This window comes from Notolabrus celidotus, chromosome 10, assembly GCF_009762535.1.
Source record: "Notolabrus celidotus isolate fNotCel1 chromosome 10, fNotCel1.pri, whole genome shotgun sequence".
Lineage (NCBI taxonomy): Eukaryota > Metazoa > Chordata > Actinopteri > Labriformes > Labridae > Notolabrus > Notolabrus celidotus.
In genome coordinates this window covers 36055841-36076194 of record NC_048281.1, presented here as the reverse complement: position 1 = coordinate 36076194, position 20354 = coordinate 36055841, and the positions used below count along the sequence as shown (strand labels likewise).

Here is a 20354-nt window from a genome sequence, read left to right as displayed (position 1 = left end):
GATCCCCTCAGCTTCTCATTATACGCTTTATTCTGTTTCGATGGTTTAATGTTTCATCATCAGACCACAAGAAAACTGCAGAATCAGGTCCCAAAAAGGGGCGGAGCCTATTCTGGTCTGTATTTGACTTCTCCTGACCTTCACACTCTGGAAGAAACGTCATTTCAGAGCAACACAATGCAGCTCTGCTCTCCCAAAACCACAAACACTGGAGTCCTGACCCGCTCCTCTACAGCTCTGATTCAATATTCCTGAAAACTTCCCCTCTCTCTCTCTCCCTCTCTCTCCCTCCCTCTCTCTCTCTCTCTCCCTCTCTCTCTCTCTTCCCCTCCTCCCCTCCTCCCCCTCTCTCTCTCCGAGCCGTGCTGAAATGAAAAAGTTTTCTTTTAAACGTAAATCAAGGCAAATTACGGCGCAGAACTATGAAAGAATTATACAACATGAAATATTCATCCTCTCCTTAATGAGCTCTGGTTCTCCTGGGCCCTGAGCGGTGTGTGTGTGAGAGTGTGTGAGAGCGTGTGAGTGTGTGTGTGTGTGGTGAGGGAGGCAGTGTGTGACCACCAGAGACACCATTAACACAGAGATAAATACGTAATGAAGGAAAAATCACTTTTCTGTTAGTTTTGTGCATGACTTCACCTTTTCCTGTTAATCAGAGTGTGTTTTCTTATTTTCTGCTTCTCTCTCCATCTGTCCGTCTGTCCTGCTGTCTGTGTGTGTGTGTCTGCATGTGTGTGTGTGTGTGTGAGATGTATTGGAATAAGTGTGTGTGCTTGTAATTCATGATTCAGGCGGAGGGAGTGGATGAGTCACTTCACATTTTCGTTTTTTATTTGTAAAATAATGTTTCTTTGATGAAAAGCTGAACACGTTGTTGTTCAGACGGGGAGAGCAGCTGAGTGTGTGTGTGTGTGTGTGTGTGTGTGTTTGTGTGGTCGTATATTTGTTTATGTGCATGCTCTTGAGACATTGCATATTTCTTTGGTTCAGGCTGTGTGTGGTATTCATTCCATTTATCTGCAATTAAACAATTAAGTTAATTGTGGTTTGCCAGAAACTCCACCCTCCCACAATAAGAGGCCACCGGGATGCACCGAGGGGGGGTGAGGGAGGGAGGGAGGGAGGGAGAGGGAGAGAGGGACAGAGAGAGAGAGAGAGAGGGAGAGAGAGGGAGGGAGTCATCTTGAAGTGAAGTTAGGAAGCAGAAAACAAAGTGTCGCAGCTTCCAGATTTATCCTCTGATTTAAAAAGTGCAAACGTTGCAGGAAAGGGTGCAGAGTTAACAAATCTTAATAAGTGACCCTATATGATTTAATTTGACTGTTATTTAAATTAATTTAACCAGGTTGGTCCCATTGAGATTAAAAATCTCCTTTTTGAGTCATCTATTTTTTTAATAACTTCTTTTAATGTATCATATTAATGTCACTAATTTATCATTTATTTTAATATTCTATTGTTTTATTTATTTTTAACTCCTTTAGCTTAATTTTGTATTGCATTTATTTATCATAGACCTTTTTTATTGTCTACTAGTCATGTTTTATCTTTTATTGACTTATTTCTTAACTATTTCCTCTTATTGTTTATTATATACATTATATTTCAATTGTTTTGCATTAGTCTCTACTTCTGAATCCACTTCAGCTTCATATTTAGTTGCTATTTATTTTATTTGTATTTCTTTTAATTGCTGTAAAGCTCTTTGAATTGCATTTGATTTGTATGAAGGGTGTTCTATAAATAAAGCTTGATTGATTGAAGACAGTTGGTTGTAAGAAACACAAAGTTACAGACGCAGACACACGGGGGGAGCCGACGTACGATTCAGCAGCACTTAAACTTGCAATAAAAGAGAAACTATCTGGAAGTCAGTTGTGCACCAGATCCCCACTAACCCACAACGGTTTCTGCAGCCGTGCCTCTTTTAATTTTGAGTTTTCTGCAGAAAAGTAAACAGTGATTATTGCAAAAGCATCAAAACAATGGAAAGGACTAGACTACAGGGACCATTAGAACAAAACTAGCTCGCCTTTTTCACGACCAACGTTTGACTCGTGAAATAAGAAAGCACAGGAACCGATAACCAGAATCTCAAGGCCCTGAAACTGAAGCAGCTCAGTGGATTTCTGCAGAGTCAGAAGATGCACCTGAGCTGTTCCTGCAAATGCATGACACAATACAAGTCCACAACATGTCTGAACCTTAGACCGTATTATAAACGGATGTAGTCTCCCTGACGTCACCGGCTGAACTCAACCTAACTTCTGTAGAGCTAGTGTGAGGTAAAGAGGCGGGCCTTGCTAACAGGTACAGCGTTACCGCCTGTCAATCAAGTCAGCCACGCCCTTATTTGGGCAAAACTTGTAAGTTTAATATCTTCAAAAATACAGAGTTACAACAAAGTCACCCCGAGAGAGAAATGAGCTCCTCAGACCTAAACTGTTTTTTGAACCAGGCTGTAAACATGTTTATTTCTGCTGTAAAGATCCTCTCTTTGAATGGGTGTGTATGTGGTTTCTGGTGTTTTTTGCAGCCAGCCTCTAGTGGACACTTGAGGAACTGCAGTTTTTAACACTTCTGCATGAGCTTCATAGTTTAAGAGTGGAGATGCCGCTTGGTCTGAAAAGCTTGGAGGAAACGCTTGGCTGTTAAAAACACTGGAGTAATGCTTCTGGTGGGAACTTTCCAAACTCTGAGAAAGTAATACCTGATGATGTCATCCGGGTTTTTCTCGGCGTGGGCTTGGACGGGACGGCAGAGTTACAAAATCAGGGAGTTTTTTTTCGAGTCTAATGGAGAGAGACGGGAGAGTTGCATTATGGGAAGTGAAAGGTCTGAGCATGACTCATTAATCTGTGTGTTACTTAAGACACTTCTTTTTCTCTTTAACTCTACAAACATTTTCCAAAATAAGCTCCCATGCAGTCGACTACAAGGGAAGCAACCATGTCAGGGATTAACTGTAAACGCAGAATCGTCCGCTGTTGATGCGTCGCCTCGACCGCTCTTATTTCTTCTACATTTCATACATATTTACTGAAACAGAGAGATTTCCACTGCAGAGAGAGGAGGAGGGAGGTCACAGCGGTTGTTACTTCTTGTTCTAGTCCACCACTCCTGGGGTCTCAGCCATGGTGAGCGGTCTCTCCCTCTCTCTCTCTCACACACACACACACACACACACACACACACACACACACACACACACATAAACACCCTCTTCTAGCAGCAGAAATCAATTTAGCAAAAACAATAAAGAAATAATTTATAAGGGCAGACTCTGCCAAATTAGCTGTGGGACGCACTTAACTGCTAAAGCCGTATGAATAAGAGCTGTGGAGCGAGCACCAGGACCGTGTCACTCATGGAGAAATGTGATGCTGCTGAGTTTACTGACATGCACACACACTCCAGCAGCACCTGCAGACCCAACACACACACACACACACACACACACACACACACACACACACACACACACACACACACACACAGTTGGAGATCTCCCAAAGCTCAGAGACATGCAGAAGTGGCTCACGCTACTGTACATACAGTCCGGTCCAAACACACACGCAGGACTCGTGTGTGGGTTTTTAAACCTGCATCCTCTGAGGGCGCAGAGATGAAGAGAATGCTTCAGTGCCTAAACTGCAGTTCCACGAGTGGCCACTTGAGGCTGGCACCAAAAGTGAGTCAATCCCCATAGAGCCCCATGTTATAGTGTCCAACTTTAAAGCTCAAATAAACGTGTTTAAAGCCTCGTACAAGAACAGTGATGGTCTCTACGGCTCAGTTCTTTATTCAGGACGACTTTACAGGGAATTCTATTTTAAATAACGCTACATTTTAAAATATATTAGGTCACAGAGTTTTTGTAATTCAAGTTAAAAGACGGTCAAATAGCTGCTGTGCTACTTTTTCATGTGTTTTTAAAATTAATTGCATAATTTTCTTATAAAGCCTAAAGATAACTATCCAACATTCACACCCAGTGTCAGTAAGGTTTATAGAAACCTATGTAGGAATATTTAAAACTGGAATATTAGGATTTAAAATTATGTTTAATACTTTTGAGATGCTCGGACAGCTCTGGACAAATTTAACAGAGCACTAGTGGAAAGCATGACCGGACAAATGAACGCTGTGTTAAAATAATTAAAAATGTTCCACTATATTTTTTCATTCATGATCACCTGATTTAGAATTTCAATTTTTTGGTGATAATATTTAAAAATTGAAATAAACTTAATTTCTTTGCGTTATTTGTGAGATCTAAAAAATACTGCATTTTTTTATAACCTCAATCAGTTATGATATTCTGCAATATAAAGGCCTTCTTGAGAATATTTTACATGGAAGTTGAGAAATTTTGAGAAATTGTGAACCCTGATTTATACAAGGTCATTCAAGTGATGCATAATTAGGGGCGTGGCCTCTTTGAGTGACAGGTGGGAGCTGCTAGCTGTCCTTTCAGCTTAATTCATCCCTGGATTTAACCTCTGGCTAACATCCTCTTTCCACTGTTTACTGTAGGGTTTGAGAATTTTAAAAATAGCTGAAGTCCCAAAAATTGCAGTTCCTCAAACATCCACTAGAGGCTATTCCCAAAAGTGAGTCAGTCCCCATAGAGCCCCATGTAAAATGTCACAGCAGAAACAAACATGTTTACAGCCTGGTACAAAAACAGTTTGGGTCTCTAGAGCTCATTTCTCTCTTCATGACGACTGTACGGCTGAATTTATATACAAATCACCTGTTCAGAGTGATGCATAATTAGGGGGCGTGGCCTCTTTGAGAGAGGGTATCTGTCTGTGCTAACTAACCTGGCTTCAGTGTTTGTCATACAGTGATTTATTCCTGTTGGCTCATGAATGGGAGTCAGTATTCTCGCTGTCTTTCCTCCCTAAAGAAGACCTCGAGCCGGCGATGACAGGTCCGGGTATTGTTCGCCGCGCACCACAAGTCGTCTCAGCTTCGTTTGTCTGATGAATTAAAAAAGTTCACCACAAATAAAGTCTCAATCAGAGGGCGACACGATGGTTGATGAGGCAGCGACAGGCAGAGATTGGACCGCTCTAATAACTGAGTCCTCTCTAGCTCCGCCCCTCTCGTCCAAATATGGTCACTTCTGGCGGCAAACCAATGTGTGACATCACAGAGTCTACGTCTATTATTAATACAGTCTACGGGACGCACGGCGGCGTTTCTGCCTCTGCACCACATTCATTTTTCATGTGTACTCTGTGGTCGCTTGTTACAGTTTTAGAGACCCTCTCATTGTCCACAACACAAAGCAGCGCTCACATTACCCTCTATCAGTGTGTGTGTGTGTGTGTGTGTGTGTGTGTGTGTGTGTGTGTGTGGCAGATGGGACACATGTGTGGTCTGTGGTGGCAGGCTGGCTGGAGCCTGAGGTTGGTGGTGGCTTCATCTGGGACGGAGGAGGAAGAGGAGGAGGAGGAGGAGGGTCTGAAGACAGCTACACACACACCTCGTTTCCCATTAATAAATCACCAATGTTTCTCCACAGCTCCTCTCCTGGTGTCTGTCAGGGCGCGGTGTGTGTGTGTGTGTGTGTGTGTGTGTGTGTGTGTGTGTGTGTGTGTGTGTGAGAACATGGGCGTTATGAGGGTACTCTTTATTTTTAGTCTCTGCTGGGAGTGTTGGAGGAGCAGAGGAATGTGTTAATGGTGCCACCACAGCTTCCGCCCAGTCTTCCCATCAGCCTTTAATACACAGCTCTGAATGGGAGGGGGAAGGGGGCGGAGCTACAGAGCAGCCCGTAGGAGTTGTGTTGAAACGGGAAGTTTCAGGACTGGGGCTGGTTTTGATTTATGGCAGATGGTATGGACTATATGTGGTGTATAAGAGTTTTGTGTTCAGGCGGCAGGATGAGCTGCTGGTGAGACAGGAAGCCTCTGAAACAGGAAGACGGACGTGAGCTCACACTAAACCTGCTGTGATGATTGGGGGGGCTGACCCTGACCTTTCACCTGTCATCAGTTAAAGAACTATTCTATATGAATATTTCAAAATATTGCAAAAGGAATGCTATACTGAGCTATCAAAACATACTAAATCAAACTGTTAAATTCAGTCAGTTTTTGAGTTTATGGGAAACCCAGGTCACATGACTGATCAGCTGACCTAGTCTGCACCCATAAAAGTGTCTTCAGACTAAATGCAAATTGCGTTTCTGCACAAGAACTCAGTATAGGATGAGTCTAGTTGAGGACAGGAATTAGCTTTTCACTAAAGCTGATCAGCGTTTAGATTTCCTGACTTCCTTGAATGCATCAGAAATGATGGATCCCAACTAATTCAGAAACATGTTGAACCTGGATCTCAGGGTCTGGGTTTTAGTCTGAGAAGGGTTCTGGTCTCTGTCTGTAGTCTGAGTAGTATCCACCAATCAGGTGTCTGCAGGAGAAACAGTCTGTATGGAGAGCAACAGCAGGAGGAACACAATCCAGGGGAGGATTTCTTTCTCTCTATAAACAGATATCTGCATGAAGAGCAGCTAACAATCTGTTCTACATCAAACATTTACACTGAGACACTAATCTGCTTGATGCTGTGTCACTAAAGACAATCAGCGCTTAGATTCCCTGACTTCCCTGAACGCAGCATCAGAAATGATGGATCCCACCTCCATTCAACAAACAAACATTGTAGACGTAGTTTTCTTCTCCTCTTGAGGACAGACCTGACAAAGCTTTTTACTTTCAGTTACAACTAACCTGTAATTACAGATTCTGATTCAGAGACATGTTGGATCTGGATCTCAGGGTCTGGGTTTTAGTCTGAGGAGGGTTCTGGTCTCTGTCTGTAGTCTGAGTAGTATCCACCAATCAGGTGTTCTGATTGGTCTGATCTCAATTCTAAACTCAAAGACAGTTTCTTAAGTTTCTTTACTTTAAATCAGGAGATGCAAACACTTATGTCCTCCTGTGATGTTTCTAAAGTGACTTAAAGATGAAATGGTAAATGGATGTTGTTGCTGTTCTGGACTGAGGCTCAATGGATTTTACAGACTAATGATTCAAAAGTTTGGGAACAAGTTTCTTCCCTTGCATGCATTTTAACATTTACCTTAAGAACAATGTTTCAGCTCATCTCAAACATGACCTCAGTAAATATGGAAGAAGATACCAGAGTGTACTGAAGTCATAGATGTCTGTGTTTGACTGCAGGAGTTACAAACCAAACATGAACGTTTTGTTCTTCATTTTACCTCCTAGTTTTCTTCCTGATCTTAATACTCTGTGTATTAAACCTCCAACTGTCCCGTGTGTTGGTGTGAGAGACGATCAATCACTGAAGTTACTCTAACTTCTGAGAAAGTAGATGTTTCTGAAGATTTCTGTCCCGTCTGTGACTTTAAATCAATAACAGATAAGAGGATTTATACAGCTGAGGAGTAATAAACGGACAGATAGACGGAGAGGCAGATAGACGGGGTCAGCGTGTGTGTCGGGAGGAGGGTTACAGTGGTGTGTGTGTGTGTGTGTGTGTGTGTGTGTGTGTGTGTGTGTGTGTCCTGCATCGATCTCCCTCCTCCTCCTCCTCCTCCTCCTCCTCCTCCTCCTCTTCTTAAGCTAATGGGGCATTTCCTCCAGTGCCACACCACCCAGCTACACTGTTTACTCTTCACTCCGCTGGGGCACGCACACACACACAAACACACACACACACACTAACACATGTGCACACACATCCAGATCAAACAGAGCTGAACACACACTCACACACACACACTAACAGATTTTAATAACAGCATTAATAAGGATGGGTGCGGACTGAAGAGAGACAGCGCTCCGGCTCTGGAGATGACACCTCTGCACATTTTGTTTTCTGCACGTTTTAAACAAACACAGATGCTGCTCAGAGGAGACCACGACACAGAGGACCTTAGACTTTGTTTGAATTTCATGCTGGGTGACTTTTAGAGGAAGTGTTCACACTAAGATTTAAGCAGTTATGAAATCTTTAAGTTGAGTTCTCCTCTCACACGTAGAGAAGACGTCTTTGAGGGACGTCTTTGGTGTTTGGAAAGTGATGTGTGTTTAGTTCAAGTCTGCAAACGTGACACCTACAGCTTCTTATATTTGACTTTTTAAGTTATAAATCTACTTTTTTACAACCTGGGAGCAAATATTGTGCATATAACTTTGCTGTATTTGGCTTTAATATCCAGATTTATGATGCAAAATATGCAAATCAAATAAACAATGCTGCAATTTTAAAGAAAAGGATGTTTCTGCATGTGTATTTAGAACCGGATAATAATCATGCATCCAAAAGTGAGCTTCTCTCGTGCATGGAGATTGTTTTTAGGACTGCTGCTTCATGTTATGATGCAAACACTTAATCAGGCCACGTTTTAAATGCACGAGTGTTTTTGACTCGTGCATGTGAGGACTTCTACTCAGGATAGGATAAACTTTCAGAGAGGCCAGAAACAAGGGAAAACAGCTCATCTTCCTCTCTTTAAAGGTGACAACGAGGTCCTCTAAATCTGATGATTCAAGGAATAAAAGAGCGCCACCGAGGCGTGCATGTTCGGCTATTTCTCGACTTGAACCAGATGCAAGAAAACCAGAGGAGTAACTCTTCACCACGCTGTGAACGTCTGAGTCATTGGATCAAATGTTGAACTACTCCTTTAAGATGTGTTGCAGGTTTGCCCGCGCAGCACCTCTGGAAACGATCAGCAGACGTTTGACAAAAACAAGATCATAACTAACGTAAATAAAACACATTCTCCTGCAGCAGACACACCTACGTATGTCAGGGAGAGTAAACTCTCGTACGCCGGCTCAAATCAAATCATGTCGGTGAAAATACATCCTCAGAGTATTTCTGCGAGCTGCAGAATCCGGATCAGGTGTTTACAATCTACTTCAGCAGATGTAAATATTGTGAGGTGAGGTGGCGTGTGCAGGAAATCTGTTTCTCATGCGTGCTCCGGAGATGCATTTTAACGCCAGGTGTAAATAGAACCTTCCATCTGGACGTGCAGATAGGAGTCGCATGTCAGCCGCAGCTGTGAGCGCTTAGCGTCCGGGTCTTACCTGGGTGTCCTGTGGCAGGTGGAGGACGGTGTGCAGCCTCTCCGTGTGGTGGTGCCGGGACTCCTCCTCGTACGCCAGGTCTCTGTCGGCCTGCGGGAGCGTCAGGAACCTCCGGATGGTGCACAGGTTCTCCCACAGGGTGCGGTTCTCCGGGCTGGGGTTCTCCTTCCACCGGAGCAGCTCGCACAGCCAGCCCTGGAGAGACGGAGACGGAGGGTTATCATCGTTTAATTTGAACTTTAATTTGAGATTATTTGATTCAGATAATGCACATTAATCAACATTTCAACAGAAGGCCTCAATGTTAATATGCAGGAATTAGCACAATAGCTAAATTTCATCTGTAGTCCTCAGGCAGGTACTCACATAAAACATTAACCAACAAGTTTTAAAATGACAGGGTGTCACAAGACCGTCTAAATTTCTTTTAATTCAAACATTTGATTGTCTTTCTCCTGTTTGGATTCTATTCATCAGTTCCTCTGTTTGAAAAAAGAAGAAAAAAGAACATTTTGATAATAAACTCATAATTTGACTGAGAAAAACATCAATATATTAAATTACTGCACATTAAACTAGTCTCTTAAATAAACAGAATCTTCAGGATAAAATAAAATTTTCTCTTTCTTGTCATTTCCCCTCGTTTTTGCAGAGATAGTGGAACTAAATAATGTTCCTCTGCAGCTCTGGTCGGTGCACATGTTTAAAAAACAAACTTGAAACAAGCTCAAACATTTAAAAACACATTAGAGACCGTATGTTAGCATGCATGTTGTTTTAACTTTGCAGCACACTCCGTTTTTAAATGTTTGAGCTTGTTTCAAGTATGTTTTTTAAACGTGTGCACCAACGAGAGTTAGTGAGGAACATTATGTTCCACTATTTATGCAAAAATGATGGGAAATGACAAGAAAGAGAAGTCTTGAGTTCATCCTGAAGAGTCTGTTTATGTAGGAGAGTAGATTAAGGTGCAGGAATGTAATATATTGATGTTTTTCTCAGTAATATCATGAGTTTATTATCAAAATGTTCTTTTTTCTTCTTTAATGTGCTCCTAGACTTTAATCTCATGAGGTCAGATTTTTTCCCTTAAAACACTTTGTTGTAACATTTTGCATGAAGTCAGAAAATTGTTAAAAATCTTGTTTAGTGTTTCCAAAAGCACGAGCTGACATTCTCAAATATCTTGTCTCAGTCATAACGCAGAGAAAGTCAGACAAAACAGACCAAAGAGGAAAAGTTGAAATCAGAGAGTTGGGGATTAGATTTCGTGTAAAGTTGCAGAAACTCCAGACAGGCTATCAGTTTCCCCCTGCTCTCAGTCTTTATGCTAAGCTAGGCTAACCTGTTTGCTAACCCATCATCCGTCTGTTCCTGAAGCCAATCAATGGCGGGTGCCATATTGGAAATGCTGAACTCAACCTAACTTCTGTGGAGCTAGTGTGAGGTAAAGAGGCGGGCCTTTAGCCTCCTCACTGACAGCTACAGTGTTCCCGCCTGTCAATCAAGTCAGCCACGCCCTTATATGGGCAAAACTCAGATGTTTAATATCTTTAAAAATAACGAGTTATAATTAAATTTGCCCCTGAGAGAGAAATGAGCTCTTCAGACCTAAAGTGTTTTTTGAAACAGGCTGTAAACATGTTTATTTCTGCTGTAAAGACCGTCTCTTTGAATGGGTGTGTATGCGGCTTCCTGTGTTTCTGCAGCCAGCCTCTAGTGGACACTCGAGGAACTGCAGTTTATAGCACTTCTGCATGGACTTCATATTTTAAGAGTGGTGGTTGCAGCTTGAAATGAAATCCTGTGTAGCTTCAGTCAGAATATTTCTGTGAACAGGAACCCAAAAACTGAACCCTGAAGGAAACTTCATGAAGGAGAACTCTGAAGGATGATGATGAGGAAGAGGGGACCAAGGAGGGATAAAAGGACTGAACTGTGATAACAGAGTTGAAAGTTGAGAAAGTAGGAAGTATGCAGAGAGAGAGAGAGAGAGCGAGGGATCTGTAGGACAGGAAGACGAGCGGAGGAGAGATGGAGAAGATTGAATTATATCTGCTAGACTGGTTCAGTTTGTGACACCAGCTGTTGTGTTCAACCAGCCGCCACCTCGGGCAGCGGCGCCGCTAATAGCCTGATCATCTCCCTCTCTCTGCTCGCTCGCCGTCCTTGTGGCCAGCTGCAGCAGATGGGTGCAGTGAGCCGTGACCCTCAGCCACCCCCAGACCCACCGAGCAGGGGGACCTCGCCAACCGCACGCACACACACACATGCACACACACGCAGGAGCATAAAGAACACTGTATACATCTCTGCAGATTAGCTCTCTCACGCTCACAGCTCTCAGTCACACGCGTTTATGATAGCATGACCGTTATTCTTAAATGAAGAGGTTCAGCTCCTCCTGAGAGTTGCAGAAACAAACATGCATGTCCTCTTTTTTAAGATTGCAAGGTGTTTATATCCTCGTTAGCAGCAGAGAGAGAGGGATTGTTAGCAGAGGACAGGTTGAGCCACTTTCATCAGCTGTCTTCAGGGCTGAGAATTAACACAAACACTCTGCAGGATCGTGAAAAATCGACAAATCTGGTGTTAAATTTCCTCTTTTTGAATTTGCTATGCAAGGATCTACAGCATGCAGCCCACGTGGACGAGTAGAGGAGCGTCTGATGCTCTGATTTTTAACCTGAACCTGCTTCAAACTGAGTTTTTATGGTCAATATTTCATGGTGTTTGATTTAAGGTGGAGGGGAGCTCTGTGGATGATCCAAGTCCAAATTAACACCTTATAAATCCAAACACTGAAGGCATCCTAACTGCAAAGGACTGCTTTACAAAGCTGCAGTCCTCCCTCTCACCTGTGGGCAAGAAGCTGAAGGTGTTTGTTGGCGTTGAAAGTCTGAATCATTCCCTCTGGAATTTCAAACAAGCTTCTCTCCGCATTGATCGTCCCAAACTAAGAGGTAGAATAATAAAGTGCTTCCCTAACCTTTGCAGCACAGTTTGAATCTCTGTCCCCGAAGCTCTGCTCCAGTTCAAGTCCTTCAATCTTTGAGATTTTTATTCTCTTGCATTTTGAGGTTTCTACTTCTGCAACTGTCTGCAAACACTACCAGCGTGCATGGATCTTTAAAGTCCCAGTAGGTCATGTGCAGCACTCTGACTGACTCATGACCTGATGCATCAAGTTTTATATTTTTATGAGCTTTCCAACTCAATCAGAAAAATCTTTATCATCCTGATAAACTCAAATCTTAGTTCCAGGGCATCATCCTTTTTATATCCCCTTATTCCTGCAGTGTTTCCCTCACCTGGCTCTTGTTGGCGCCTAACCTTTGCAGCTCCGTCTAAATCCCCGTCCCTGAAGCTCGGCTCCAGTTTGAGTCCTTCGATCTTTGAGATTTTTATTCTCTTGCATTTTGAGGTTTCTACTTCTGCAGCTGTCTGCAAACACTACCAGCGTGCATGGATCTTGAAAGTCACAGTAGGTCTCGTGCAGCACTCTGACTGACTCACGACCTGATGCATCAAGTTTTAAAGTTTGTTGTGCATCAGAAAAGACTTCTTTGTCTTGATGTGCTCAAATTTTAGATGCAGGACATCACCCTTTCTTTTGTCCCGTTTTTTCTGCAGTGTTTTCCTCACCTAGCTCTTGTTGGTGCCTAACCTTTGCAGTTCCATTTATCTCTCCGTCCCTGAAGCTCTGCTCGATCTTTGTTAGATGAGTCTCTTGCATTTGGAGGTGTCTACTTATGCAGCTGTCTGCAAAAACTACCAGTGTGCATGGATCTGAACTGTCACAACAGGTCTCATGCAGCACTTTGACTCTGCTCCTCTGACCTGATGCACCATGTTTCACATTTGTATGGGCTTTTTAATCCAGTTTTGTTGTGCAAACATCTCTAAATCAGAAAAGACTTTATTGTCATGATGCCCTCAAATCTTCAGGGCATCATCCTCTTTAATGTCCTCAGTGTTTTCCTCATTTGATTCCTATTGAGGCCGAACATTTGCAGCTCCGTCCCTGAAGTTCTGCTCCTGTTAGAGTCCGTCGATCTTTGTTAGGTGAACATTTTTAGTGTCTTGCAATTGGAGGTTTGTACTTCTACAGCTGTCTGCAGATAACACCAGTTTGCATGGATCTTAAAAGTCACAGCAGGTCTAGAAATGGACGGAGGAGCCTCAGCGATCACAGAATCAGAGCCTGTAAGAGAATCACTCAGACTCGGACTCAAGACCTCAAGTTTTACGTTTTTAAATCCAGTTTTTGTTTGTTTGTGCATATATCTATTAATCAGAAAATACTTTATACTCTTGATGCATCCAAATCTTAGATGCAGGACATCATCCTTTTTATGTTCCTTATGATCCGTGCATGGATCTTAAAAGTCCCAACAGATCTAGAAAAGGAAGGAAGAGCCCACATTAATCAGTCCTCTTGTGCAGCTCTCTGACTCTGACTCAAGACCTCAAGTTTAAGTTTTTATGAGCTTTTAAATGCAGTTTTGTTTGTGCATAAATCTATCAATCAGAAAATACTTTATACTCTTGATGCATCCAAATCTTAGATGCTCGACATCATCCTTTTTATGTTCCTTATGATCCGTGCATGGATCTTAAAAGTCACAACAGATCTAGAAAAGGAAGGAAGAGCCTGAGCGATCACAGAATCAGAGCCTTTAAGAGAATCACTCAGACTCGGACTCAAGACCTCAAGTTTTACGTTTTTTAAATCCAGTTTTTGTTTGTGCATATATCTATTAATCAGAAAATACTTTATACTCTTGATGCATCCAAATCTTAGATGCAGGACATCATCCTTTTTATGTTCCTTATGATCCGTGCATGGATCTTAAAAAGTCCCAACAGGTCTAGAAAAGGAAGGAAGAGCCCACATTAATCAGTCCTCTTGTGCAGCTCTCTGACTCTGACTCAAGACCTCAAGTTTAAGTTTTTATGAGCTTTTAAATGCAGTTTTTTTTGTGCATAAATCTATCAAACAGAAAAGATCTGAGATGCAGAAAATCCTCCTCTTTTTGTCCCCAGTGTTTTCCTCACCTGGCTCTTGTTGGCGGCCACCTTCGCGAACAGCGCCTGCGACACCTTGGCTCTCTTCATCTCCTGCTGGATCTCGTCGTAGATCCCCGACGTGATGTTGACCAGCGAGTCCAGCTTCAGCGGGAGGTCAGAGGTCGGCCCGCTCGGCTTTGGCTGCGAGGAGAGAGACGGAGAGCGTATGACGTCACAAACCGTGAGTACCAAAGTGAGATAAGTGTGTGCGACAGGAAACGTCACGAAGCAGAGAATCTCTCACTAAGTGCTTCGGATAAGTTCTGCAAGAGGAGACGAATCCACAAAGCATCTCCGGGTGTTTACATGTCAGAGCGGAGGAGGTTATCAGCTGATGATCAGACGAGTCGTGCAGCGCTCACATCTGCGGCGCACGTCTCCACATGACTTTTGTTTACAGATCAAAGTCATTAAGTCCTCCTCTTTTGTCTTCCTTTGTTGTTTCTGTTTGGGGGAACATGTATTGGCTCTCAGAGAAGCTTGTATACACACCGTTTGAAGTCGTCCACGAGACGAGTACGGACCAGCTAGCTTACATTCCCTCAGTGTAAACGATGCTGAGATAATTTTACAGACATAATAAGAGCGGCTCTCAGATTCTCCGTGAATGGACGCTCGCCCTGACATCACAGAGAAATCCTTATCGCTGATGTGGCTAAATTGTTCTCCGCACATGGAAACAAATACTGTATAATGTCCTTTATGTTTACAGCATGCTGCTCGGATGGCTTTGAGGCTGTTTCTCATTATAAACAGGATTTGTTTAAGATAAAGGAAAAGTTTACAGACAGGCGGCGTGACGTGCCGCAGCTCGACTCCGGGAGGGCAGGGCGGAGATCTCAGATAAACTCACCGAGTTGGAGATCTTAGTCTTGTTCTTCCAGATGGAGGCCCAGGTATCAGGGGTTATCTGGTCATCCAAGCTCCTCTCCCACACTTTCTATGCACACACACACATGACACACACACACACACAGCAGGTTATAATCAAATTCATGCATCACAAAAAGCTCAGGGTTTCATCCTGCTGGAGCTCCTTTAGATGCAGATATCACAGAAAGGGAAACACTTCCTCACTGAGTCTCTGCAGAGTTTCAGGAGTCAGGGATTTTCAAGAGTGCTCATTTTGCAGAATCAGGGTCCGGTTTAGTTTTGTAAAGAATTTGTTTTCAAGGAACTCAAACAGAAAGGGATGGAAGTATTTTAAGATAATAACGATATATCACAAACTTTGCACAATAAATGCAATGAGGAGTTGTGCAGTTTTGCAGGAATGTGCAAGCCCGACATCTAAAAACTGATATCTGCATGTTTCACTCCCTCCACTTTAAAACAAGCTCCTCACTTTGACTTTAATGCATTTTATTTTGCATCACTGTTCGCTGATTTCATCCTAAATGAACGAGACGACAACACTCAGGAAAGATGATTCTCGTTTGCAGTGGCGTAAAATTGTGTATGGACCGTAGGGACAGGTCCCTACCAACCTCAAGCAATGGCTGAAATGTCCCCACTAATGTTAAGGCTGAAGGGGAAAAAAATGTGCTTCATAAGACGCATAAAGGGTTAAATCCTTTCCTACTTTGGCACCGCCTCCCAAATACGTCTTTGAAACCAGTCTGTTTTTTGATGGCTTAGCTCCCTGTAGGTCAGTGTTTCCCAAACTGTGGAGCAGCGCAAAGGTACGACACTTCAGGAGGGCAGAGCCACGCTCCTCAAACAACAGCAGAGCTCTGCAGCTCTGTAGATCTGTTACTACAGCTCTACCTGCTTCAAAGTGTGTTAACACTCTGTTACCACGACTCTACCTGCTTCAAAGTGTGCTAACACTCTGTTACCACAGTTCTACCTGCTTCAAAGTGTGTTAACACTCTGTTACCACGACTCTACCTGCTTCAAAGTGTGCTAACACTCTGTTACCACAGTTCTACCTGCTTCAAAGTGTGTTAACACTCTGTTTCCACAGCTCTACCTGCTTCAAAGTGTGTTAACACTCTGTTTCCACAGCTCTACCTGCTTCAAAGTGTGTTAACACTCTGTTTCCACAGCTCTACCTGCTTCAAAGTGTGTTAACACTCTGTTTCCACAGCTCTACCTGCTTCAAAGTGTGTTAACACTCTGTTTCCACAGCTCTACCTGCTTCAAAGTGTGTTAACACTCTGTTTCCACAGCTCTACCTGCTTCAAAGTGTGTTAACACTCTGTTTCCACAGCTCTACCTGCTTCAAAGTGTGCTAACACTCTGTTTCCACAGCTCTACCTGCTTCAAAGTGTGATAACACTCTGTTTCCACAGTTCTACCTGCTTCAAAGTGTGTTAACACTCTGTTTCCACAGCTCTACCTGCTTCAAAGTGTGATAACACTCTGTTACCACAGTTCTACCTGCTTCAAAGTGTGTTAACACTCTGTTACCACAGTTCTACCTGCTTCAAAGTGTGTTAACACTCTGTTACCACAGTTCTACCTGCTTCAAAGTGTGTTAACACTCTGTTACCACAGCTCTACCTGCTTCAAAGTGTGTTAACACTCTGTTACCACGGCTCTACCTGCTTCAAAGTGTGTTAACACTCTGTTACCACAGCTCTACCTGCTTCAAAGTGTGTTAACACTCTGTTACCACAGTTCTACCTGCTTCAAAGTGTGTTAACACTCTGTTTCCACAGTTCTACCTGCTTCACAGTGTGATAACACTCTGTTACCACGGCTCTACCTGCTTCAAAGTGTGTTAACACTCTGTTACCACAGTTCTACCTGCTTCAAAGTGTGTTAACACTCTGTTTCCACAGTTCTACCTGCTTCACAGTGTGATAACACTCTGTTACCACGGCTCTACCTGCTTCAAAGTGTGTTAACACTCTGTTACCACAGCTCTACCTGCTTCAAAGTGTGTTAACACTCTGTTACCACAACTCTACCTGCTTCAAAGTGTGTTAACACTCTGTTACCACAGCTCTACCTGCTTCAAAGTGTGTTAACACTCTGTTACCACAGCTCTACCTGCTTCAAAGTGTGATAACACTTGTTCTGAGTTCCATTTGAGGGCAGCAACAGTTCAGACTGTTTCTGAATCACGCCGCTGACTAACCTGTGAGAGGCGAGAAGCTCCAGAGTTGGATGGGTTGGACGGAGGGAGCCCGACGGTCGGGTTCATGGTGCGCTCTCTCTCCTCCTGGTAGATCCGGTCTCTCTCGCTCTCGGGCAGGTTCAGGAAGTTCTGCATGGCCTTCAGGTTCACCAGCAGAGACTGAGAGGCCGTGCGGGGGTCCTCCTCTTTCCGCAGGATCTCTGACAACAAACCCTGCAGGAGGAAGAAGAGACAGACGGCCCCGGGTGTTTATTTACTTCAATCGATTAAGATGTGAGGCCTTTATTTGAGACGGTCTTCTATTTGAGACTAGAGTGCAAATAGAGTGGTTTTTAATCTCCAGAAACACATCAGAACTTTAAATCAATTCATCAAATATGTAAAAACATGATAAACTGTCATTTATTATCGTGACAAAAACCATCAACATGTTTATTTACATGATTTCATTTCTTAAAGTCAGTCTTCAAAGGAATGAAAGTTTGTAATAAATACACATACAGTATCAGAGTGTGTGTTGGAAGCTCACACACACACACACACACATGCACACACACATACACACACGCACTAAATGACACCTGGCCTGTATAGCAGTAGCTCTATGATCCACCTCCCATTACATTGGTCTAATGGGGCGTACGCTAACCCGTTTAGCACAGCCTGAATGCATCAGGTGTTTGAGCTGCTGTGAGGGCGGAGGAGACTCAATGACCCAGCGAGGAAACCTGCTACGCTTCCGCTAATCCCCCTGAAAATACCCTGAGGTGGGTGACCGCAGAATCAGCCAAAGAATTATCAGGGATCTATTTATTTCTATCACGTGCGGAGTCGTGAGGAACGAGAGATATGATCCTTTCAGACCTGGAGGAAGCAGCTCTGGAGTTACAGAGGATGCAATGTGTTGAAGTTCGTATGCATGACAGGAAGGGATGCCAAAATGTCACATGGCCTCAAGTAATGCAGCTCAGGTAAGTTTCAGTAACCTGACAGTGAGTTACTGTAGTTTGGCGACTGGTTTTATTATCACACGTGACTTCCTGACATTTTCCAGACAAATCCTGAACGTCCAGGTCCTGATATGATCAGAGATGTCCTTTCATAAGTGAATATTTAAAGACATAGAAAACCTCAGACGACAAACTGCTCCTAACCTCATCGCCGCATCCACTCCCTGAATGTGTTCACACCGACTTGGCTTCATGTAGTTCCTCACTCCCAAACTCTGCCTACCTCCCCTCCCTCGCTCCTCCTCTTCCTCTGACCTGACTCTACCTCCCTCCTCCTCTCTGTGTCTGTGGTCGTTCCTACTGTCCTACCTGTGTGCGGTTGAAAGCCACGCGGGCGAACACGGCCTGGGAGACACTCGCTCTCTTCAGCTCGTCTCTGACCTGCTGGTAGATTTCAGATGAGACCTCGGCGGCCGACGGGTTGCTCCCGGGATGGTCGCCTCCGACTTTGGACGACCCGCGTGGGATGGGCGGGTGGTTGAGGAACTGCTGGTTGATGGCCTGCGGGTGCTGGTGCGCCAACAGGCGGCCAACAGCGAGCTGCTGGTTGATGAGGTGGGCCATGGCGAGCTGTTGGCGGACCATCTGCGGGGTGAGCTGCGGGGACAGGATCCCACCTGGACCCAGCAGGGGCTGCAGGGCACCTGGGAGGGGCGGTGGGGGCGGGGGAGGCACCTGGCCCGTGCGGAGGGGAGGACTGTGGTGGAGCGGGCCGTGAGGTGAGGGCTGCTGCTGGGGAGGAGGGGGCTGCTGAGGCTGGCCGGGGGCCTGAGGGTCACCTGAGACCGCCTTCATGAGGGGACTGCCGGCTCCGAGGTGGCCGAGCTGGGCCAGGGTGGCCAGGTGAGGCGGAGGTCTCTGGCCCAGGACGCAGAAGTCGGCCATGTTGTCTCTTTCAACTGGAAACCAAACGGGACGATCAGAGCAGTCGCACAAAAACTTAACACCAACACAGAGTCTGAGATTCAATCCTTACTTTTGATGTCTGACGCTTCTCGTCCGGACCACATCTTCTCCAGGTAATCTACTGCTCCACAGAGAGACAGAGTCAGGCAGGGGGGACACGGACTCATGGAACTAATGCAAGGCTCAAAATCTGCACTCATGCATCCTGTGTGTTAGCATCATGTGGAACCTAACAGGCTGTAGCAGCTTATCAGGAACAAATCATCTTTGCATCTTCTCCCTACATTTCAGGGGAGATGCACTTAAGAAAGTCTAGCTACAGAGAACCTATGATGAAGATTAATCCAAAAAAACAGACTCAAGTGTTGGTCTGGACTTGAAAAGGACTTGTTCCTTGATTCTGTTCATTATTGCAGAATAAACTTGCAAACGTCTGACTCTAAATTGGAAGTTGCATTGTAGAGAAGAGAGATTTTGGATGTTATATGTTGTATTCTTCCCTTTAAGCATCTTTCTAAAGAAGAACCTTTTCTCAGTTTTCCATCAGATACAGAGGCCCTCACTTTGGGAACAGTTTACCGCTCATATAACAAGAAACACAAACTTCAACTCATTCAAGAAACAAACTAAACACTGTCTATTAGGTGAGTTAAGCAATACAACATGATACTAACTTTAATGCATATTTACAAACACATACTCTCCTTACTTACCTAACTCATAAATAAATATTCTGTTAGTTTTTAATCTCTTTCTCCTCTTTTCTTTTCATCATTATTTTAAATATTATTGTTTTTATTTGTATGCAGATATTCTGTTCTACATTGATGCTCTGTCTTTGTGTTGATTGTTTTCTGTTGGAGGGTCACTCCTCCTGCCCATAACATGTTAGAGGTTAGTTTTATTATTGAATTGACCTGTTATATCTTGGCTCATGTTATTGAACAAAAAAGTTTTGTTTTGTTCTTTTAAATGTGCAATAAATAAATACATAAATAAGAATTAATGGGAATCTATAATCACAAAGCTGCAGAGCCTTTAGCCGTGCAATCAAAAAGGTGATTTTCTCTCCTCAGATTGTTTCATCGTGTCGTTGTGAAACTGTTCACAAGACAGAGAGAGATTTATTGAAGATGCATTTTCTGTAAAACTTTAAATCAAAGCCGATTCCAATTAGACGCAACTAGCCGGTCTGCAACTGCA

At 43.7% G+C, this 20354-nt stretch overlaps 1 protein-coding gene across 1 annotated transcript in view; it reads right to left on the bottom strand.

Annotated features, from left to right (window-relative positions):
* Window positions 1–20354, bottom strand: part of satb2 (SATB homeobox 2) — a 79166-nt gene that overhangs the window by 11208 nt on the left and 47604 nt on the right. The window contains exons 7-12 of the mRNA XM_034693166.1: window positions 19222–19272; window positions 18555–19144; window positions 17236–17448; window positions 15004–15090; window positions 14139–14291; window positions 9081–9275 (exon numbers count right to left, since the gene is read on the bottom strand). Coding sequence (XP_034549057.1) covers window positions 9081–9275; window positions 14139–14291; window positions 15004–15090; window positions 17236–17448; window positions 18555–19144; window positions 19222–19272 — 1289 coding nt within the window. The remainder of the gene's footprint in view (window positions 1–9080; window positions 9276–14138; window positions 14292–15003; window positions 15091–17235; window positions 17449–18554; window positions 19145–19221; window positions 19273–20354) is intronic.